The sequence below is a fragment of the Tinamus guttatus genome, unplaced genomic scaffold, assembly GCF_059628265.1.
Source record: "Tinamus guttatus ecotype Peru unplaced genomic scaffold, ASM5962826v1 Tinamus_guttatus_pri_ptg000032l, whole genome shotgun sequence".
Taxonomy (NCBI): domain Eukaryota; kingdom Metazoa; phylum Chordata; class Aves; order Tinamiformes; family Tinamidae; genus Tinamus; species Tinamus guttatus.
The window spans coordinates 1585349-1608752 of NW_028288566.1; the positions used below are offsets into that span (position 1 = coordinate 1585349).

The window sequence follows — 23404 nt, forward strand, 5'->3', positions numbered from 1 at the left end:
CTGCTGAGATTCAGCTCTTTAATTTCACAGTCTAAGTAAACATAGGCAAAGCATGTAAGGATTGTCCCACACTGCAGCTCTCCAGTTCAAACGCTCTGGTTTAACAGGCCACCAGTTTTAATGCTCTGCAAATGCCATTTATTTTCTACTGTTTTTTTTTTCTTTTAATTACTATAGTTGCACATTTTCTGGTCTTTCTCTCTTGCTCTTTATGACAGCTGAAATTCTGCCATAATTTCAGGTATTGGGGATTTGCAGGGAGATCATATACAGCAGGACTAGAAATGGTGAGAGGTGACAGGATGGACCACATGATACCCAGGATTAAACAGTTGAATTTCACCTCTGGCATTTGACAGGCTGTCATATCCTGACTGCTTCTCAAATACACACATATCTAACAAGAAGGTCTTTGCCAGACATGGAAGAAGGAAAATTGCAAATATCTCTCATGCAGACAGTGTGCAAGAAAAAGTACATGACGGGGGAAAGACAAAAAGATAGTGGAGAATGCAAGATTTCCATATGCAATCTCTTCATCCTGCCTATAAAGTCCAGGATGTGTCTGAACTGACCTTCAGATTTTGTCCCTTGGCAGTGCCTTTAATATCACTTGCTATCTGTACAGGGTAAATAGCCTGTTGAACACTCATCCTGCCAGCCTTTGCTCCCATGCACAATCAAGTCCCTGGCACGAGTAAGCTCCAAAATTCAGGACCAAACTCCAGACATAGAAAGGAAAGGGCTATTGCAGCCAGGTTTTATGCACTTCTGTCTTCAGCTCAGGGGGTTCTGCAGTGCGGCATTCCCAGGGCCATCTTGCAAAGGCTTGGACAGGCTTTAGGATGCAACTATGCTGCTGGCTCCTAAATCCAGGGTGCATTGTGAGGGTAAATGAGTGCAGGACCAAGAGACATTACTTCCATGGGGACTTAAGAGCAATCTGATCCGCAGCAAACCCGTAATGATTAGTGCATCCATCCACAGTCACTGGTCGGCAGCGGATTCCCCCTGGGAAGGAGGTTGCTAACCATCAAAAACTCAGGCAGAACCTCTCAAAAGCAAAGTTAGGGAAGACAAACTTATCTGCATCCAATAACTTTTCCCTGCAGTTGCCCAGATGCCAGGTCAAGGCGTTCCCAGAGGAACGAAGCCCAGCCCAGGGAGATACTGAAGTGCCGCAAGTTCCTACCAAGCCCATCATCTAATTGCAGGCCATGTCACGATGACCCGTGACTCCTGACATAACAGCCATCATTAACATCTGCGTAATTCTAATTAGAAGTTAGAGAGGAGGAAGAGGGGAAAAGGATATATAAAAAACATGTAGAAGTTTTTTTTTTTTTTTTGCAAATACTCCTCATTTCTCTACAGCTGCACAGATCTTTCACAGTGAAGGAGTTCCTTATCATTCATTTAAGAGGGGATAAAAGTGTAATTAAATGGTTGGGGGAGCTGGCTGGAGGTGACAGCCCAGGGCGGGAGGTAATTTCATCCCTGAACGTGCTGCACAAGACCTGGGAAATTGCGGGATCTGGGGGGACAGTAGGAGCAGCAGGTTCAGGGATGAAGTCACCTCCTACAGCCTGGGCGCATCCTCAGCCCATCCGCTGGTTGCAGCTCCATTCACCTGCAACTTCACTATATTTAGCATATGGACCTGTTGCCCTGCATCGTATAGCTATTGGAGCTGTTGTCCATTGTTACTCCAGTTGAGGCACCAAGTTATTACAACATGCAGGCTAGTGTTCACAGGTCCTGCTCCCTGGGTTCTTGCTCACTAGGAATTGAGCTGATTTTTGCCCAACAGAGCAGAACTGGACTCAAACCCTTACGATTTTTCACTGAAATGCATCTGGAAAAGGCTTTCTGGAGAGAAATGAAGCAAGCTGGCAAAGGGATGCTTATCTGGTCCCATGGAGAGGTTAACCTAGGAAAGGAACGGGGAGGAGTTGGAATTATTGCCATGAAAGGACTGCCAAGGAAGAACACTCAAAAGCATCTTGAGAACCTAAAAGGTCCTTGTGATGGGTCTGCAATTCAGGTTTTCCATACCAGCATTCCTAATCTCCCCAGCTTCAGCAAGGAAACATACAGCACAACACACATCCCAGCTCAGGTAACAATAGGAGTATGTTTATTCAGGTCTGGCACTTACAGAGCTCAGAGGGACAAGGTACATACACTTCATTTGTTTGTTTGTTTTTTTCAGAAAAGTCAGGACAGCATTGGAAGAAATGCCATTATTTAAAAAAAGAGACTCCAGCTGCAGAAGCCAGGAATGCGTCCCCGCCTTGGGTCATGCATTCCCAGTGGCCGGGCCACCCTCGTGCTGGAACACGCCAGCACCAGCAACCTCTGCAGAGGCAAGAGGCAGGAACATCTAAATACTGGATTTAGTGATGCTTGTGGATAACTCTTTCTTGTTGAGTCCCAATCTTGTTTTAATCAAACTTAAAAATCAGGGGTAACAGGTATAAAAGCAGAAACCCTTCCAAAACAATCCACCTTTTGCCAGGAGGTGTAAGAGTGCAGTGGGGTATGTCCACAGGAGGAAGAGAACTGTCCAGTTCAAACCTCCCAGGTCTCTGATGCTGAAAGAGCATAAAGTCTGGGAAACGATCATCTTTGAGGCCTGCTGAGAAGTGCAGGGTCTCCTTGTGGACAGCGACAGAGAAGATATTGGCTAATGAGATCTGAGATGGGCACTGGAAGACAGGGCACCACCGGCCACCGAAGCGCCGCTCCGTGGAGGATGAGCCCAAGGTGACAGGTCTTCCTTGCCCAGCCCCATCACTCTCGAGCCCTGAGGACGTAGGCGAAGCTGACCAGGATGCCCAAGGCCAGGATCGTGTAGCTGGCTTTCACACTGCTGGAACCACTGATGTTGCACAGGGACGAGTCACAGCAGTAGACGGAGGCTGCCGCTATGCCGAGGTTAATCCCGGCACTGGGACAAATTGGAGAGCATCCTTTGGAGATGGACTGACCAGATTTGCTGCCTGAACAGGAGGCAAAGAGAGGAGAGAGAAAAAGCAGAGAGTATCGTTTTAAAGCATTTCTTGGCATTCTGATCAGCTGCTCTGCAAAGATAATAACAGGGCTGAGATAATCAAGCCACCATGACCTGCAGAGGGGAGCACCAAGAGGGTAGAATGGTTCTCTGCATTAGACTCCAACACAAACCTCGGCCAGCCCACACATCTCAAAGAATGAGAAGCAATTTTCACGCAGCTTCTGGAGGCTGCGTAGCATCCTGGAAACATCCCTTCCAGGCAACTGGCCCAAATTTGACAGCTATGGTCCAAGAAGAGAACCTGCAACACCGCATCTAAGTTTGATTTTGGAGCTTTTCAAGCAAGACGAGGGAGCATGGGAGCAGCGGCAAGAGGCTCATGAGTGTATTAGCCTCAACTGTGTGGCTTGGCACATATTTAGCAGCAAGCACATGAAATAGGAAACCATTAGCTCTGTGCTAAGACGACAAAGCTTATATAACCTGCCGGTCTCCATTTGTGCATGCACCAGCCCGCCCACGTTGCAGAGTGTGCAATTCGGGAATGAAACAGGGAGGGTTTCTCCAGCACCAGGGCTGGGGGAAGAGTAACGCAGGCCAGGCTGGGTCTTTGCATCAAGGGGAACTGGTGGAGGGTACACTTCCCTGGGAAGCACTGCAGATGAGCAAAGTCCCTCCCCCAGATCTTTCTGGGAGCTTCTCCCCTCTTTCAGAGAAAAAAAGGCACTTACAGAGGGAATACAGAAATCTCCCTTCTTGGCATCCCCATTGTATGGTAGGGGGAAGCAGCAAAGGCAGGAGTCAGGGACAAAAGACCCAAACATCAGCCAACACGGAGGAAAAGCAGGAAGGCTCACCCTGAAGCTTTCCTATCAAGGAAGCCTGCAGCAACTGTCACCTTTTCACTGATTCATCAACAACTTGCCCTCCACCCTGAATTTCCCCTCGGACTCCTGGCTCTGGTGCAGGCACATGAGCTTTAACGTGACTCTATTTGGCAGCACTTGTAAAATGTGCTAGGATGGTCTGACACTCAGCTGCTGAGCTGAAATTTCTCCTTCCAGCCATGGGAAGGAAAACCTTGCACCTCTTCTGGTCACTGGGGAAAGCAGCTAGGATGGGCAAAAGAAGGTCCTGTCAACACTCACCGATTCCCACTCCGACATACGTTGTCACGCAGTGGTTTTCATTCTCCCCGCACTTGACAGGCTTCAGACAGGCCCAGTTGGATGATGCATCCGAGCACGAAAAGCAGATCAGCGCGTGGGCTGCAAGGGAAAGGCATAGCTCCGTTAGAGACTGGCAAGCAGAGGTCCCCGCTCAGCAGTCCCACTTCCGACATGTTGCATGTACCGCACCATGGTGCTTGATATTTAGGCTCTGTCAATCTGCAATAAGACTTTTGCCCCCAGGCTTGGCCAAGTAGAGGGTTCAAATCTATGGATTACATTCTGAACATCTTCCACAGAGCTCTGGGTAGGCCCAAGTGCTGACAAAAGCCTCCACGCCATCACAGCTCAGCCTGAGGTTTGTCACCACTACCCTTTTCGCACCAAGGGCAGAGTCAAGCAACAACTGCTGACCTGAAAGTGTCATAGATACTGATGAGAAACATTGCAGGAAAGAATACAGGTTTGAACATTCTGTGACCTGCCTTTGATGGCAAGGCACAAAGCTCTGACTATGCTTGAACTAACAGACACGGTGGAAAAGACAATTTCTCAGCTAGAGTAAGGCCAGCCTTATAGCAAGACCTGCAAGGAGAGGACAAGGCCAATGGAGAGAGGGAGGTGCAGACAGAAGTCCAGATGAGCTACTATGAGCAACCCCATGGGCTATTTACAGGTGGTTTGCTCTCGTTTTCCAAGCAGCCTTGGTAGTAATTTTTTGAGTCAATGGCAAAGGAAAGAAAAGAGATGCGGTGACAGAGGACTCATTTCTCAGCAATGGATCTGGCAACCTGCAGCCTCACATGCTACTACACACACTAACAGCCCTTTCCTGCCTCACAGTCTTCAGTGGCATTTGAACTCAGGTCCTTCAGCAACACAACAAAGACTTCTCCCTGTCCAGCTACAGGAGCACATCTGTCTTATAGCCCCTGCCATCACAGGGGATGAGCCCCCTGTAGTGCTACAGAGGATTGCAGGAGTTCCTGGACTCAGGTCTCATTTATAACCACTTTTTTTTTTTTTCTTTTTTTTTTTAAGTCAAAATTGTTATCCTGAATTGCAGGGGATGTCAGCAAACTGCCTTCGTCTTTCTCCCAATTCACCTCTGCCACAAGACATGCTCATAGGAAGCAATATTACACACAAGTCCTGCAACACATACCTCCAATCTTTCTTATCTGGAGCAGGAGGGAGCTGGCACTAACGAAAAAGCATGCTTTCCTTCTCAGTGGGTCTCTTAAAATGGCCTACACTGCACCAACATAATGGATTGCACAATCTGGCTTGCATTGCACTTCTTCTAGCTCTGGCCAAGGAGAGGTAAAGCCTGGGAAACTGTATTCACCCCGGGGAAATGGTCACAGAAACAGCCTGTACCAGTGACTCAGCAAGGACGCGTGCACTTAACAGTAGATGGATGGTGTTTTCTGTATTTTACATGCAAGTACACCATACCCACGCTGCAACTGTTGACCTACATACTCAGGCAGCTCAGGTCTGTTCCTGCTGCTTCACAGACTCATATTTTGAGCATTCAAACTGCAAGTCCTTCCACCAGGCAGGATATCTACATGATGCAAAACAGAGAGGGATCCAAGTCACCATGGAAGATGCTAGGGACTCAGCAGTATTAGTACTGCTCCTGCCCCCTTGACTCCATCACAGTTTTCCAAAACTCTTGAGGGTCTTCTCCATTTTGTCTCACTTAGAGAAAGCATGTTACAGGACATCTGGGGAAAAAAAATGCAATTGCGCTCTAAGGAATGACTTCCATGTTGTTACAGACAAGGCAGAGAATGAAAACAAAAGCACGGCTGCATTTTTTAAGAAAAGGGAATAAAGCAGGTTAGTGGGAGGCCCAGAACGTCACACCAGGACACCCAGACGACTCTGGTTTAGAAACAATGACAATACCACAACAAGAATTGTGGTAGCAATTCTAACTAGCAAGAATTTCCTGGACTGGGCTCATACCACTTCAAAGTATCATCAATTTCCCAACAACGTTTGCAACAGAAGAGCTGCACGACTAAGCTAACACAGCAGCTACTACCTACACACAGCACCCAGGACTACAGGGCCACCAGCTGAGTCAAAGGCTTCAGGAAATATCAGCAGACATGGCCTCTGGATCTAGCAGAGGAAGAGGAGAACTGAGCTACAATTGAGTCAAAGACTGCTAATGCGCTTCGCTGAACTCATAGTCTCCATATGGCATTTTCAACCTTGCTGGTAATGCTGCAAACTCAATACTTAGACCCCAGAGTAAAGCCTGGCTCTCTCCTCGTCCCCATGTGTTTCTTCCCTCAAGTCCCGATGACCTGTTCCGCGCACCTCTCCTCACAACCACCCTGAGGGCAAACTGTAGCCAAGCACAGAAGAAGCACAGAAGAAGTGATTCATTCACCCCATCTCACTCAAACTGTCTACAACCGGGAATGGATTACAGGCTTCTTGGGGGCATTATGGTAGCATGTATGATCCTACATGTATTAGGTCTCTAAGCCGAACATACAAGCTGAGTGGCGCAGTGCTATTCATTGAACCCTGGAAATTACTGATATAAAGACACCAGAAATATTTGTATGTGCACATAAAAATGTTGTTAGTCATTAAATTCTCTGTGACATGTTCCTACCACAATGTCTCCAAACTGCCCCCATCTTTTTCTTTGTCACACCTATAACCTGTAGCACCTGTAGTAGTTACTAGAATCTGAATCTCTGAAGGAAAGGTCTTTTAAAATAGTTTAAGAGAGGAATTATTCAATTCCCATTTCAGCAAACTAGATAATGGAATGATCCAATCCACACATCACTCTAGAGTAAAGAAAGCAAACAGGCTGAATTAGATGCAAGACAGAAAAGGGGGGCAGAATTATTTTCTGCAGTTGGAGACAAAGCAAAGAGTTGGAGTTCAGAGCTACAAAAGAAAAGAAGGAAAAAAAAAAAAGAACCAAGAGTCAACAATATAAAAGGGAAGCCTCCTTTTCACCAACTAGAAAATCCAACTAGAAAAATACAGCATTCTTCTGCAGGAAGTATTTATGTGTTTGTTTGTTTGCTGCTCAGCTCCTTGAAGGAACAAAGAGCTCATGAAAGGGAGCAGATCCTTTAGGGGAATTGCTTACAAAACACTTGTTGGGTCCCTTCTTGCAAGGAGCAAGCACAAAGAAAAAAAAAGCCTTTAAATGCCTGCTCTGAAGTACTGATGAAAAATGCTGTTGCTTCAGCGGCTCTTCCGTTCAGTCCCTCTGCCAGACACTCTTTTCCTTGCCATTGCTCTCAGACAAGAGCCTTATACTCTCTGTGCAAGATCTTTGAACAGCAGGTAAAGCTTTTCCTAGGAAAGAGTCTGGGAACATGATGGGAGTGTTTAGAGACAAAGGTTAGGTTTAAAAAAAAAAAAAAACTGCAACAAACCTTTTTTTACAGCTAAGGAGAACTTGTTCTAATGTTGAAAGGCTTTTTGGCAGGGGGAAGGTTAAACCTCCTCCTGCCTGGGCCTGGACAGCCCATCTTCCAGGCTGGAATTCAGCACTTGCCAGTTGGGCTCTAACCCAATACTTTAGTCGCCAATTGCTTCCTTGAACCCCACAGAGAGAAAGAGCATGGAAAGGGCCGTAAAAAAAAGTTTCTTTTCTCTGATGTTCTCAGGAGACACTGAGGGTCTGTGTTTTCTGAGCAGATGGCCAGGAACTCTCCAGTTTGCTCTTTCTTTGGCTTTTCTTAGTATTAACATATGGAAACAATATGGGGTTTTGTACGGTCCCATGGAGTTTTGATAAGTAGAAATGGAGTCACCAGTAAGGCAAGACAAAAGACCTGTGACTTGGTCAACTTGCAGTTTAACATACAGGGAACGTGTTCTCAGGTTTAGTGGCAAGACCAGGACATGCTTCACAGGGCCCTGTTTCTTTGAAGGGGATCACCTCCCCATGTGTTGGCAACCCCCAGCCTGCCTTTAAATGTTGCTGAGGGATGGCAGGAGTCAGGACCACTGCCCAGAACTGGCTCTATCAGCCATGGCCAGGACTGGGCTCCATTCTCCTTTCCCTCTGCTGCATCTCAGCCCATTTCAGCGCCGTTATCCCGTCTAGCTGTGCTGGAAGGGAGGAGGGGAACCAGCCCTTCTCTTTGTTCGAGCTGCAACTGGGAACAGCTCCAAAATCCGTACATCTGGAGATATGCACCTCAACACACTGGCCCAGCAGCCCCGAAGTTCCTGCTGTAAGAGGGGACCCTGTGGAGGGGCAGCTCTTGGGAAGAACCCCCAGTAGCCCCCGAACAGGGCTCAACCCAGTCTCCCTTTTGCAACACCACCCCCCCCACCCCGCCCCTGCAACTTCCAGCGCTCACGCTGCAAAGACGCATCTCCCTCCCCCCACACACCCTCAATCTGCTTCCAAACGGGGGACCGTGAAGGGACCTCGGAGTGATGGCGGTGGCCTTGGCGAAAGTGTCGTGTGTGTGTGCCCCATCTCTTACCTCTCTCCACGCACAGCACCGCAGCCAGCGCGACGAGCAGCAGAGCCTTCATGGTGCGGCTGTGGGGGCCGGCGAGCTGCGCAGCGGAGGCTGGCGGCGCGCAGGGCTGGCGGCAGGGCCGGGCGCCAGGGGCGGGGAAAGGGCGGCGGCGCCGCCCCGCGGGCCGGGCTGCGCCGCGTGCCGCCTCCCGCGGTCCCTTGCCCCGCTGCGCGGGGTTTCGTTTCTTCGCTCCAGGGAAGTGGCGCGACCCCCGGAGGGCTGCGCCGCGCCCGCTGTAGGGCTGGGCGGTCCCCTTGGAGCAGGCCCAGCTCTCCCTTGGTCTTGCACGTCCCTGCCAGCCCAGCGGCTCTTCCCCCCCCTCCCCCCGCCAGGGCCCCACATTGGGGCTTTTCCATCTCCCTGTCGGAAGAGCTAGGAGCAAGAGGATCCATGGAATGCAGGACCCTTCTGAAGCATGATCCCCCTGCCTGTGTGATTCCTTCCATGTGCAAACCTCAGCCCCGCTGCATGCGTGGTCCCCTTCATGCCCTGATCCCCTGCAAGTGCAACCCAGCTAAACAAGCAACACCTCCCCCTCACTGCATACACACACTGCATGCACAGTTCTGCATCTGCAACCCCCTGCATGCATGGCTCTCCCACTTCCCCTAACACACACAGATCCTCTTCATGGACATACACCTCTGCATTCACAATCCCCCTTTTACATGCATCCCCCCTGTGTGTGCAACACTCCAGCATGTATACCCCCCCTGTGTGTACAAACCTCCTGGAATGCATAACACTCCCATACCCAAACCAACCTTAAACAACCCCATTGTATGCACAGACCCCTGCATGCCAGTCCCAGGGAGGTAGCTTTCAGCCCCCTGAGCCATTGCAAAGAGTATCAATGGAGTTAGACAGGAAAAAACCTTGAAGGCACAAGGGCTCAGCATCCGCTGAGACATGTGTCAGCCTCACCTGCTTGGCAGGATGGGGCTTCATTGCATGGAGCAGACTACTAGCAAGGTTTGCAGGAGCAACACAGGTTCAGTAAGTCCTAGAGTAATAGCAAAGGCCTCCCACAAATTAGCTGCACTGAGGGCACTGGTGGGGGAAGGGGAGTGGGGGAGTTTGAGAAGCTGTGTGTTGAGGATGTCTGGGAATGGAGGAGATGGCTGGTGAGCCAGCAAGAAACAGTCAGGTTTGACAAACTCTTTATGCCACAGATGGGCATAATTTTGCTGAATCAGCATTTTCTGGCAAATAGGTCTGTCAAGAAATGCTGGCTCTTGTCTTGCTGGAGTGCATTCAGAGTCCTCTAGTCAGAAAACAATTCTATGCTTTCAACCCCTCCACCTCCCTGGTCTCTCCTGCGGCTCATTTTATTTGTCATTGCCAGTTATTCTAGTAGGAACTGGCTGTGTTTCTGTGGTCTAACGTCTCCATGAATGTGCTGCTGGGGCTGTTTGTTTTTTTCTGGTCTGTAAATCAGATACTCAAAATTTGGGAAGTTTCAGCTCTGCAGCAGCCTGAGTAACCGTAACTCAGACTCTCAGTGCACCGTCATCCTGATGCACTCACAAGACCCCTGCGTCATCCAGAGTCCAAAGACCAAATTCAGGTTGTGGCTGTAACAGTCAGTATAGCATTTTCTAAACGATAAGTGACCAGCCTTGCAGCATATCTTTTAGTTTTGCTGTTAAAGTTTGTTTTAGTTTTGTTTTTGTTAAATCTGAGATGTAATTTCCAGGAATTGGCACATTCTATCAGCTCTTCTGTTATGTCAGGGCCTTGTACCCTTTCCCTGTCCCCAAGAAAAGTGTAGATAGGCTTTCTGATTTTCTCTCTCACAAACTTAGCAATAGCGGTTGCTAAATCATGTCCAAGATGTTCCTGACTGTGTCCAGGAAAGAAGAAAATGTACCTAAGAGTGACAAGACACAACCCACCAGTTCATCTGGAGAACTGCTGGCTCAGCAGGGGCAGCTTAACTATGGGGTGATACAAACAGAGTAAGTGGACAGATAAGCCAGGGACCACTTCTCTACAGGGGAATATGTGCTGGATTAGGAAGCCCTTCAGAAATGTTCACCAGGCAAGACTCACATCTCTTGCCTCCTTACCCAGGCTACGCTGTTGTAGAGCAGATTGCAAAATTCGGCGCAGTAACATACAGCAAAATGCTGTACTGCATGATTCAGCCTTTGCTTGCAGGTCTGAGCACCTGCACCTGTTGGAGTGGGCTTCCTTGCTGTCTACAGTGCCAAACAACTCACTGTCCTCCATCTCCTCGATGGGCTGATCTCTGCTGCAACCCAAGAGGACACACCTGAGCTACTTCACAATTAGCTACTTAGGTTCCTGAAAATGTGGGTGCATAATAGGCATATCCTTGGGCTGCAGTATCTCCTGAAAAAGGATCTTCATTTGCTTATGTAAAGCACAGCCTGCAGTCACAGTCAAATTTATGAACTTTTTTTTTTCTGGTTAGTGTCAATTTTGCACGTTTATTTTTATTTTTCCCATAGCCATTAATGTGAAGGTCGTTTGCTGGCCAGTGCATGCTCAGTCTGCACTGGTTAAGCCAATACTTTCACACCTCCTCTCTTCCAAAGTCTGCATGACTCATCTTCTATCTATCTTGTTTATTCTAGTCTTTTGACAGAATTGTGAAACTTAAAAGTTAAACTCTGATTAACCTGATCTCTCCAGGTTGCTCTAGGATGATGTCTTATGGCATTGTAAACTCCCCTATAAGGGCTCATGGTGTCAGTTCTGAGTGCACCCATAGGCCTTAATTGCCTTGACCAGCCTCACTTGAAGTGATCCACCTCCAGACCCTCTGCACACTAACTCTGGAGTCTTAAGCCTCTCATTTACCTTTAAAAAGCCTTTAGTCCTTTCCTGGGCTATGCTACTATGCTCTAGGTGTGACTACCTCCAACAGACCCCTGGATGGACCTTGAACCCACATTGTAGTTAGTTTCTTTACATTTCTGTTTCTGATCTTTCTGTTTCTGCTCCCGAATGGTCGCTGGACTCATGTAGTGGTCCTGTCTACTGGATGGCCCTTGGACATATGCTGTGGGTGTGCCTATCTCCTGAGTGAACTTTAGACCTACATTGTAGCCTTTTTTCCAGTCTTACGTCTGACCTTTTCTTTAGCGGGTATGTTCTGAATCTTTCTGGGAAGGATCTTGTGCCAGGGTTGTCTCTTCTCACCTGCAACAGGGACCTCATCACCAGGTTGTTTGAAGTGGGGAAGAGGGATCCAGTCTCTTCCCACTCCTTCCACCAAAAATAGTTTCTTACAAACAAGAAATTCAGCAGACCCCAGAAAAAGAAGCATGCTGAAGCTGTTAGACAAGGTGCTGGGCTTGTGGATGTTCATAATGGAAACACTGCGTGGTATGATTGAAATGAGAATGGAGATGTGCGTGTGTGTGAAAGCACCTGGAAGGAATAGCAGCAGAAGAGTTAAAAGGAAAGGCAAGTGTTAATTGCTCTAGAACACCTATTTGTAATTGCATTCAAGTCAAAAGGAAGAACAAACTGACCTAAGATAAGGATTCAAGAAGATAAGAACAGGTAAGGAAAAAAAAAAGGAACTATAAAATGCAGGGAATTTGTTTAAGAGGGGCAAAATAAGGGGGGGAAGAGCATAACAGCATTCCTCTCTGTAAAAGGCCAGACTGAAATCAGTTTGTTATTCTTTATTGTGAATAACTCCAGATGGATGATGAGGACTGCATAGCAGGAGTCCCTTGTCCATGTCTCATACACAAGTGACACTGGCCAGATCACCTGGGCACACACATCTTGGTGCATGTGAGACACTGATTAACTCTGCAAGAACAGGTATGAGAGGACAAAATCAGCTAGCCAGGAGATTCGGAATAATAAAATCATTTTTGTCCTCCAGAAGATCTTGCATTAGGTTTTACTCATTTAGGTTGCACTCATTTTTTCCAGACTAGAGAAGCAATTTTCTTGTTCTCAGGGGTAGCGTACGCATGTATCTAATTGCAGATTAACATCTAACGCTCCAGCAGGCCTTGGAGCCAGGGGCTGGTCCCAGATGAGCTATTGTGAGCACTGGCCACAAAGTCAGCATCTGCTTCCTGGACCAGGTAAATAAAATTGAAAACTTTTTCACCTCCCTGTGTGACAGGGGACATTGCTTGATGGTAAGAGATTTTCCTAGCTGAAAAGTCAGCTGAAGAGGGTAATAAGATATGACATAGGTATCATGCAGAGCTGACTCACCTGCTCAGCCTATCTATTGCTTATGCTTGTTGCCTGAGATCCTGGGAACCCAAGATTCATTTTAGGGGATGAATATCCTTTGGAGTGAGACCCCTACAAAATTCCAATGGAGGACCATCTTTAGTTCATGTCTGATGATAAGCATCTTTGCATAAAGATTTGCTTTACACAGCTCAGCTGCAGCACAGCTCGGCACAGTTACGTTGTAATGAATGGAATCAGCAGCCACAACAGGTACATGGGAATGATAGAAGGGAGAACTAGAGGGGACCAAGGGCAGCAGCGGAGTTCATTCTACATCGCTCAAGAAGAAGCCAGTCAGATGTTGAGGAATATCTTTTTCTGTCATACTTTAATGAATCTTGATGTTGATCTTGAACCTTGAGGTTGAAGTATATATGCTGCTGCTGGATGCAGCTTGTTAACTCCAGCTCTTCACCATCCTTTAGATGTTAGGAAACCTTTCTGACCCTACCTAAAAGCCTCCTTACTGCTATGTGAACTGAACAACAAAAAGGAAGGAGAATGCATCAGCCCAGACTTCCCCACTGGAGAAGAGACTGGAAGGATCACATCTCATCACATGCCAGTTTGCACTTCCTGGTGTGATGTATGCAATTTTTCAATGGACTGAAAAGTTCAAATAAAGCTTTTATTTCCTCCCACCCAAGTTTGACATATCTTATGATGTGGTGTGACACCCTCTGCAATTTCTTTTTCAGCCAAATTGCTGCAGATAGGGATTCTTTAGCCTATACTTGTGCTGCTGATTGGCCCACATTGACTATAGAGCCTTGTGTTTATCCTCACCAAAGTGCATCCTCACCTTAGGAACTTAGTTTTATTCATCACTCAGAATCCTCATCTTGTTCTCCCATCCAGTTGGAGATTCTCCCTGCTTGTTGCCTGAAAGCTCAGTGAGCTTGTTCACTAATCCATTGTTCAAACCATTAATTAAATAATCACATCATACTAGGATCATGGCAAGCCACAAAGGACCCCATTTAATAGATTCTTCTAGCTTGACAGCAAACCATTGTCAGTTATTTGTTAGAAAACACAATCCAGCCAGTTTATGTCTGCTTTATGGTGTTTTTTTTCCAGACTGTTTTCTTAGTTTGCATGTGATATGGTGCCAACAGCTTTATTAGCACTGAGAAATGTGACAGGTACTGCTTATACCCTTACTACAGATTTTGCCACCTTGTCACAGGTGGGATTGACACATGCAGCACAAAGCTCTTACTGTTCATTCTCCTCTTGTTTAATGATTTATTCTGGATTTTTTTTCCAACCTGAGTCTTGCACTGACTGCTCTGTATTTCACCCTTCTTTTTATAAGTGTGGGTTCTGTGTCTGGTGGTGTGCAGTCTTCTGAAACCCTCAATGTTTCCCATTGTGAAGAAACCAGGAGCAGGTACGACAGGCTGTGTTTAGTAGTATGATGCCAACTATTTCTTTTCCCAGTGCCCCTGTGCCTGGACACTACTTAGTTTTTCTTCTATCCCTTCCTTATGTGCATATTTATGTGGAAGACATCACCTTGTCTTTGCTTAGGCCTGTGCCCTGCTTTACTTTAATGCTCTTGCTTTTGATGTTTTAGTTGGCTAATACAGGTTAATCTTATTAACATCTGCAGCAGTCAAATGGCTCTGTTATTCACGTGTTAGATGTGGTTAGTGCCTCCAAACCTGTATTTCTTTTTATTCTGCACGTACCTGTGAACTGGAAGGAAAACGCGTCTCCTGTGCCTGGATGTGCGACTCAACATTGTTGTGATATTGTGCAATCAAGTCAACAGTGAAGTGGCACCTGCAGGCATCACCTGCTCTCAAGCAAGCCCAGCTCAGCCTGGACAGCACCGTCAACTGCACCTTGCATTGCAAATTCGTTTGGAAAGGCAAATGTGACCAGTTCTTCTCTTTGAAGAGGAGGCAACTCTGTGTTCAAACTCCTGGGCCACAGGAACCTTGATCTTCTACCAGCACCTTCCTGCAGTCCAGGAAAGGCAAAATGTGGAGAAGGACCTGTGTCCTTTTCAGCAACTTGGCCAGCACATGCCCTGTTGCTTGCCCCCATCCGAAATGGAAAGTATTTCAGTTTTCCTGTTCCTTCTTTATTTCTTATGAAAGAGATTCACTGACTTCCCTCTCAGAGCATCATCTCTGACCAATTCATAATCCCTATGCGTACACTATTCAGAGACCTCATTTCATGGCTGTGGGGTTGCACTCCTGGAGCCAGGCAGTGTTAGTATGACAAGCAATGAAACCAATAAATTCTTTTTAAATACAGTGAAAACCATAAGGTGCTTCCTCTCCAGAACAAGCAGTCAGGGTAACCTGGTACAGTCTGGCAGGTGCTTTGGTGTTCAGAAATGTCAGGGGAGAAAAGGAGGAGCGAGGAGGGAAACTCTTCCCATGAGCAGAACAAGCCTGCTTCCTTCAAGAGCATCTAGTTCCTGTTGTTCTTCCTCTTCCCAGGCATCCTGGTGCAGAAGTAGGAGGCAGTGAACAATGGTCCCCAGCCACAGCTGCCAGGCTCTGAGCTGAGCAGCTCTCCCTCTGGACCATGCATCAAGGCCCACTTTGTTTTAGCAAACATCTATCTGCAGTTTCCTCTCCTTCCTTTGCTCTGGAGAGTCTGGTCTCCTGCATGCCATCAACCTTGGTGGACGTGTCTCCATCCTCAACACCTTCCCTCCCGCTAGCTAGCCTCACCCACAGGCTCCCTACCCTCTTACTCAATATTTCACAGTAACTGAAATATTGAGATATAAATCGCAGCTTCTGCTTCCCTTTTCCTGTGCCAGCTTGCCTGGTGGTAAAAACAGTAACGACTTTGGCCTGTAGCCCATCTTCCCTGGAGGTTTTTTTGAAAGTATCCGCTATATTGCAAGGCCTGCTAGAAGAAGCAGTTTCCCCTTGTGTCAGGTATGTATAAAATATTTATTGGTGACACGGGATGCGGCATGACCACCACAACACACATCAATGCTGCCAACCCCTTCCACCAGGCATCTTCTCCTTCCTTTCTGCTTAAACAGTCTTTCCCTCCCTCTTCTCCAGCACAGCCTCCCTTCCTTTTTTGTGGGAAAGTGTAAAAAATTAACTGTAAATTCTGCTGGCAGAAAGCAAATTGACTTCTGGCTCTCTTGACATGTATCTTTCATCCTCAGGCTGAGCTCACCAGAATATCAATGGGTGTCAGTGACTTCTTGTCCCTGCCCATCACCTTGGTGTCACCCAGTTCATTTGCTTTGTTCCTCTCCTGCTCTTTAAACAAAATGGCTGAAGCTTGGGCCAAGCATCATATGCCATGGATCACAGTACAAAAGGCTGGGTTGATGGGGCAGCTTTGCTCATCATCCTGTTGGGAAACCAGGAGCTTTTTAATCCAGGCAGTGTGATGCATCTCAAATGTGCATCCTTCCATGAATGCAATCAAAAAAAGGCAGATTTCCAAAGCAAATTTCCAAAGATGCTTTGAATTATTATAGAAAAGGTTTTGAATTATTTGGACAAGTTCTGGTTTCCTCCCAGAACACAACTGGGCCAATGCTACCAACCCTTCTTCTGAACAGTTCTGGCAGAGAGAGGAGGGAGCAGAGAGCCTGAAGCTCGTAACAAAGCAGAGTCCAGCAGACTGGATCATTGTTGCACCAGCATCACAACCCATGAACACCTGAAGGTGTCAAGAGCTGTCACATGAGTTTGGCCCTGCAGCAAAACGAGGGGATAGATATGGGAATGTTGACTTTTCCAGCCTGAAAGAGGCATGTGAGGCAGCATGGATCCAATTTCCAGCAGAGTATCCAGCACGCTGCCTCCTCTCTCTTTCTGTCTCTCCTCTGGTACCTGTGGTTGCTTTTCCTCTCTCAGATGCATTTGGTTCTCTGGCATGTTGGAGTCGGGCAATGAAGGATGCTCGTTTCACAATGCAGTGGCCAAGAGAACCAGAAATTGAGGCTGGAGAAGTGTCCAAAATACTGCTGGGAGTGAGCCTTGCTCTGCATGTTGGCTTATGGATTGCTTCACTGATGTGTGATAATGGATCTGTAAAAATGGAGGAGGATACCAAACTCTGTGCTGGAATAGCTATTGAGCTATTAACTGCCTTTCTGTGAAGGTGGATTGTGCTTCCTTGCAGTGTTCTGAAACTCAGGGAGCCAAAAACATGTTCACTAGGATTTCTTGAGAGCCATGGTAATTTGAAGCCTCAACATGCCAAAAGAGCTGTCTTTTATGTATTTTCTGAGGTGACTTGGATGCCTGAGGATAATTAGGATTCAAGTAGGCTTAGGAAATCAATGGGAGTTCAGCACCTAAGTTATTTAAACTCTCTTGAAAACCCCAGTGGGAGCTCTTCTGCAAGGCATGGCTCTTTAAGGGTAGGAATTATTCCAGAGCAATTCACTTTTATTCCAACAAAGCCATCACACAGAGCTTTTCCTAAACCATCACAGTCCAGATGTAAAGATATAAGCGACACTAGTTAGGATGCCCAGGCACATCACTGCATAGCTGTTCTGCTTGCTGCTGGCTCCATTCACATTGCATAATGGCTTCTCACAGCAAGAAACCTTCTGATAGGTTTGGTTTTGTTGCTGACTTGTTGCTGGACATGTTGGAGAACACATCTTGGAGTAGACATACTTAGGCTCATTGGGCTCTAGTGTAGAAGAAATAGAAAAAGAGAGCAAAAAGGAAGAATCGTTGTTAAAATATTCCCCTTACTAAATCTGCATTGCTGAATGAAAGGACAGGGACCAGTCCCCAGGGAAAGGAGGGAGCTCTGGAGCTGCCCCATATAAAGCAGTCTGGTCATGTCCACACTGCTAGAACATGATGCTGGGCTCTGTTATGTCTATACCTAAAGCAGAATTAGCATCTGGCTGTGGGTTTTGGTTCAAACCCTCTGAGGCAATACTCAGTCTAGGTTGCTGCCCACCAGAAGGGTTTTCCTGCAGCATAAAACCAGAGGGAAGTATTGCACAACCCAGGACTCAGTGTCAGCACATATGGAGGTGCTGGAGGGTGCAGAGCCCCAGTGCACAGAGCTGAAGGACTATGGGGGGGTAAAGGGCATCAGCTGTGGTGCAGTTTTGTCCATATTTCTTCAAAAACAACCCAGGAGAGAGCTGCTGAACTCTGCTCAAGTACACTCATGGAGAGAGTTAGCTGGAGTGGCCAGGGCAAAGCTGGGAGGAAGCCAACCATGAAGCAGCACATACAGGCCCAGGCTTCAGGTCACTCTCTGATGCTGCTGCACATTGTACAGGCATTGCCCCAGGCTCTCCAGGCCCGTTACTGGGACTTCTGTCCTACAAAAAAAAGTGTTCTCTGCAACGTACTTGTTCCAATGTCATTCCGGACGGTCACACAATATTTGTCTTCCTTTGAGCACATGGAAATGGTCAAACAGTTCTTGTTGGACTCCTGCTCCTGGCACACGTAGCACATAAATGCATAGGCTAGGGGGAAGGGAACAAAAGGAACACATTTCACAGATTAGAAACTGTGGTGCTTACGTTCCTCATAGCTACATTTTCCTAGCTATAGCCTGGTGAATGCCCATGTGAATGACCAGTGACTTTCTTCACCCCTTGACCCACAGTAGCAATGTTAAATTCCCTCCCTGTCTCCTGCGCTTCAGACTATGAAGTGCTATCAATTTGTCTGCAATCTCTGACAGCAGAAGATATGAGCAGAATTCAAGGATTTGGGGTCTTTTAAGAGGGAGATTATTGCTTCGCAGTAGCCCCTCTAGCATCGAGAGCTGTGTCACGTGAATTACCAGTTACTTGTCTTACGCAAGCAGTAATCAGGGAGGACTTGAAGGTTCCTGGAGCATTTCAAGGAAGTTGGTAATTCCCAGGTCCTACCTGTCTTTCATCTGTCCCGGAGAGTGCCGTCACATGTATTTTCTTGTGGTTGAACACCACTAACTGAACTGGCCCAACCTCAGTGCTAGGAAGTCTGAGGAGACTAGTCAGATGCTCTGTTGAAATTCATGTTACCGTGTATGACGGAGAATAAACTGGAAGTCTTAACCAAAATTATGGTTTAGCTGGTAAACACAGATTGGATGGGATAATTCATATGTCTGCAGTACAATGAAAAAGCGGACAGGCAGCAAAGATGGTGAGAAATGAGTTGTCTTGTCTATCAAAGATGCACATGCTTGCCCTGAAATCCAGAAGATGGTAGGATGGACCTCTGGAAAGTAATGATGAAAAGGCACAAGAGCAAGAACACAGCCTTGATGAAAAACAAACAAATTAAAAATAAACACCAAAGTGTGTGCAGATTAAATAAATTACGATTTTGGAGATGGTGATTGGGTTCCAACCTAGCAAAATCGTCCTGAGCGAAAGATGCATGTCTGTATAAGAAGAAGATGAGTTACTTTAAAAACAGAAGTATCTCTACAAAGGGAATCTGGCACAACACAGAAGGCATGCTATGCTCCTAGTGAGTCTGGGGACAATCTGTAAGCATAGAAAGTGCAGAAAGCAACTGGCAGGCTTGTTCTGGTGAGTTCAGTTCTGCCCGATAAGAGGCTGGAAACAAGAAAGTGGAAGGGCAGCGCTGGTCGGGGAGATCATGAAATGAGAAGTTCTTGGTGCTGGGGAAGAGGAAGGGAAAAGTGAAGGGAAGAGGAGGAGGAAGGAAAGGGGAAGGGGAAGGAGAGGAAACGGAAGAGAAGGGAAACTACTGACTGTTGACACTGAGGACGCTACAATGTGACTTTTTTTTGCCTTGTTCATATAAACCTAAATGCATGGGATGGAACACCCTAGAATAGCATGTGTTTTGGATAGAGGAGATGTAATAAGGCTTTACCAAAGTGTTTGGTAGTATTTCATGGAATCCTTACGAGCAAGCTCAGGAAACGGCGTCATGTGAAAATGAAACAGAATAGGGTCAACACAAGACATGGGAACACAGTAACAGGATAGTTATTGGTCAAACTGGAACATTGCACCTCATAAGGTTCTCCAGAGTTCTGCTGTGGGTTCTGTACTGTTCATTATTTTTGCTAGTGACACTGGGGATAGATTAGAGGACTCCCGTCACATTTTCAGATGATGTCAAGGGGAAAGGAGCTGGAAATTTTGTAAGTAGAGTTCTAAGTGATTTTGACAGAAGTAATAGGAGAATGAGGGAAAAAATGAATAGATACTGTTCAATAAACTGTAGTGTGTTACGCTAAGATAAATATAAGTTACATAAATACAGGATGAGAAGCAACTGGTTAGGTTACTATTAAGGACTGGGGTTTATGTTGGAGTGTAAACAGCAGGAACGACTGTGTCACACTACAGCAATGAAAACAAGCATTACCCTAGGGAATGCAAGCAGCAATGTCATGTGCAAGATACGCAAAATGTCCTTTACACATTGGCAAAGCCTCAGCTGGAACACCAATATCCAAATCTGTATGCGACACTTCAAAAAATATGCGAAGCATTTGGAGAGAGCCTAGAGGAGAAGTTGTTGGAGATCTTGAAAATACAACAACCTCTTAGAAAAGGCTGGAAGCATTCAATTTGTTTAGTCAAAAATGCAAAAGGACTGAGGAAAGACCCAGTAGTCTTCTTCAAGCAAGCAGCAAGTAGCAGCAAATAAGAAAGTAATAAACTTTGTCATGTTCTAGGGTGATAACACACTCCCACACAGGTTTACAGAAAAAGATAAGAGTTAGACGTTAAGACTAGGTCCTCCCTCCTTTTTCTCCCCCCTTTTTTTTTTTCCTTCCCTGAAGGGAAAAGCAATTACAGGCTATGGAATCTCCTTCACTGGAACCTTTCAGGAATACCTTAGACAAACATCTGGCTGATTTGTTACAGCACTGGAGCAAGGATTAGGACCATGACCTTTTAAGATTTATTATGGCCATAATATTTCTGTAATAGAGAGTTCATGGGAAGGAAGTGACAACAAACCCTCCAAAGCGAGCTGTATAATCAGCAGTTTTGATCAAAAGGTTGCGTATTGGAGTTTTGGATGGAATCCCAGATACATGAGAAGAATCAAATAGCAGTTGATTTCAAGATTACTTTTTTTCATGTGTTAGGCCAGAAGGCCACACTCTTTTACATTTAAATGTGGAAGTCTTCTTATCACAATTTCTAACTTTATCTGATCTATACAAGACTTCGGAAAGATGCTATATAAAAGATTGTCCTTATGTTCATTGGAAAGCTGAAGCTAATATAAAAAGAAGTCATCAGTCTACTAGAGGGATAAAATATCCCACCATAAATGTCTACTACATAGTCTTGGATCTCCATTAGCCGTTCCTTTCACTCTTGGGAACACTGAGGATTTTGCCTTTTATAATTACTCTCCAATGGCCATGCGGTATTGCTACATTCAAGAATTACAGGCACCAAGTCCCTTTTCTTTAGTAAAGTCGTATATCCCTTTCCTGCACCTCAAAAAGTCACTGAGCTCTTGATCTTCCAGGCAGGCTGCAAAACCATATGCACAAAAAATGTAGGAGGGTGGGTTTGATACATCAGAGAGCACAAATTAATTACTTGTCTCTTTCTCAATCTCTACTAGATATGTATCATGGTTTCTGGGAAACTATCAGACATATGGGAAAGACTGGTAACCTGGTCCTTATCCCTACATGCAGGTAGCGATATAGCAATGCCAATGTGTCAGTCCCAGAAGGAAAACACTCATTCAAAGTACCTCAGACTTCCCTTTGGGAGGAAGGATGACTTTAACACATGCTTGCAAAAACCCTTTCACCTCTATCTCCAATTTCACCTATAAAACTTCTCACTAGTTGCAATTCCTAAGGAGTAAGACAAGTGGTAAACCACATGGCTCACTCCAGTGCAGGAAGCAGCAGTACAGAAAAATCTGTAAAGTAACCTAAAATAGAATGGATGAAATATATATATTTATATAATTTATTTATATATATATATATGTATAACATAATTTATTTTCTGGTCCCTCTTCCTTGCATAATTTGGAAAGGCATCATAGATCAATGTATATAGCCCATCACCCAGCGAAGTACAATTAGAGTTAAATCACTTGACCCTGCCTGCTAGAAAGACCACCTACTTTATCACGCATGCTCTGCAATCTGATCTGATTTCTACAACAAACAGGAAACTCAAGATCAAGTAAGATATGAGAAACTAATAGCAGCCTGACTGCAGCATTATAATACTGGTGATAACCCTTTAAATTCTTGCAGCACAAAGCTTTCTCCATCTTCTCTATAAAGCTCATTCTAACTAATAGCAATAGAGGCTTACCTTGCTCCACACATAGGACAACAGTCAGCAAGGTGGCAAGAGTAGTCCTCATCTCCACCAGATCCTCTCAGCTGGACCGGGAAGGTGTTTGGAGGCAGGTTATATACCTTTTGAACTGCAGCAGTTATACAGGTTCCAGGTGGCTCACAGGCGGACATGAAATCAACCCAAGGGTGTGTAAGGTACATGTGGGAGTTTTGCATGTTGGAGCCCATTGAAATTGCAGTCACCTCTGTGAAAAGTCCTTGTAACACATCCTTGATCCCCTGGTCTCATGAATAATGAGGAATGAGAGTCTGCTCTTCTCTGAGATTTTTCCTCTACATCCTTCCGTCTTCCTGGCAGCAGCAGTTGCATGATGAAATAGCAGAGCCTGGAGGCATGGAGAGTTAGTCCTAGCAATGCATTTTTCTAGCCCTTTTAGGTAATGATAGAGGTACCAGGGCTCATGATGTACCGTTCTTTTGGTTTAATTATTCTGCAGAATCAGAAGGCCAGGTTTTCAGCAGACCTAAATTGGTTTACCTCTAAAGAAGTCAGTGCATTTTATAGTGTATGAAATTAGCTGATAGCTGGTTAAACAGTTCCCTCCAATTTTCATGACAGTCTTCATTTCTTTTTCACTTTTCTATGACCTATATATAATCTCTGTGCTCCCTTCTCTCTTGATTGTACTTTTACAAATGTTTTTCAAATACTAAACACATTTTCTTTAATGAAGTTTTGCTCCTATTCCAGGGAACCATGAGAGGGTCTGCTTTTCTCCAAGTCCAGCAGCTTCTGGAAATCAGACTCCCCTCCCTTTAAGATATCGTAAGCTGGCATCCTGGAATTACTAGTCTACTTTGAAAAAGCCATCTCTCAAAATATCTCTCCTCTTAATCCCCTTCCCCGCTTCCCCTGGGTTGCACTCCTCTAAAACCCGAACTTGAGAGCATGACTGTAGTTCTGATGTTCTGGGGAATAGACCAAATATGAGATACAACTTGTAAGAATTTGCATTGCCATGTCAGAATGACAGTTTCTTCAAACTGAGATAAATCCTGGACATCAGGTAGCAGAACATACAAAAGAGAAAGCTGCCAAAAATCCCTTTTGCTGGCAACTATGGAATACCATAACAGGTGGATTCCCCAGTAGTTGCCACAAGTAGTTTGTTTGTTCATTCCTTGTAGCACAAGGGGTTGTTTTC

General features: G+C 45.9%; 2 protein-coding genes across 2 annotated transcripts; both read right to left on the minus strand.

Moving 5' to 3' along the window:
• Positions 1 to 2115: 2115 nt before the first annotated feature.
• On the minus strand, positions 2116 to 8781 carry LOC104580378 (lymphocyte antigen 6E). The gene is made up of 3 exons (XM_010227874.2): positions 8676 to 8781; positions 4165 to 4284; positions 2116 to 3002 (listed from the first exon to the last, which is right to left on the minus strand). The coding sequence occupies exons 1-3, from the start codon at positions 8725 to 8727 to the stop codon at positions 2794 to 2796; spliced, it is 381 nt and encodes a 126-aa protein (XP_010226176.1). The 5' UTR covers positions 8728 to 8781; the 3' UTR covers positions 2116 to 2793.
• An 8567-nt stretch (positions 8782 to 17348) lies between these two features.
• On the minus strand, positions 17349 to 22524 carry LOC104580390 (lymphocyte antigen 6E-like). Its single transcript, XM_010227886.2, has 3 exons — positions 22213 to 22524; positions 18280 to 18399; positions 17349 to 17597 (listed from the first exon to the last, which is right to left on the minus strand). Exons 1-3 carry the CDS (start codon positions 22262 to 22264, stop codon positions 17386 to 17388), a joined length of 384 nt encoding a protein of 127 aa, XP_010226188.1. The 5' UTR covers positions 22265 to 22524; the 3' UTR covers positions 17349 to 17385.
• Positions 22525 to 23404: the final 880 nt, after the last annotated feature.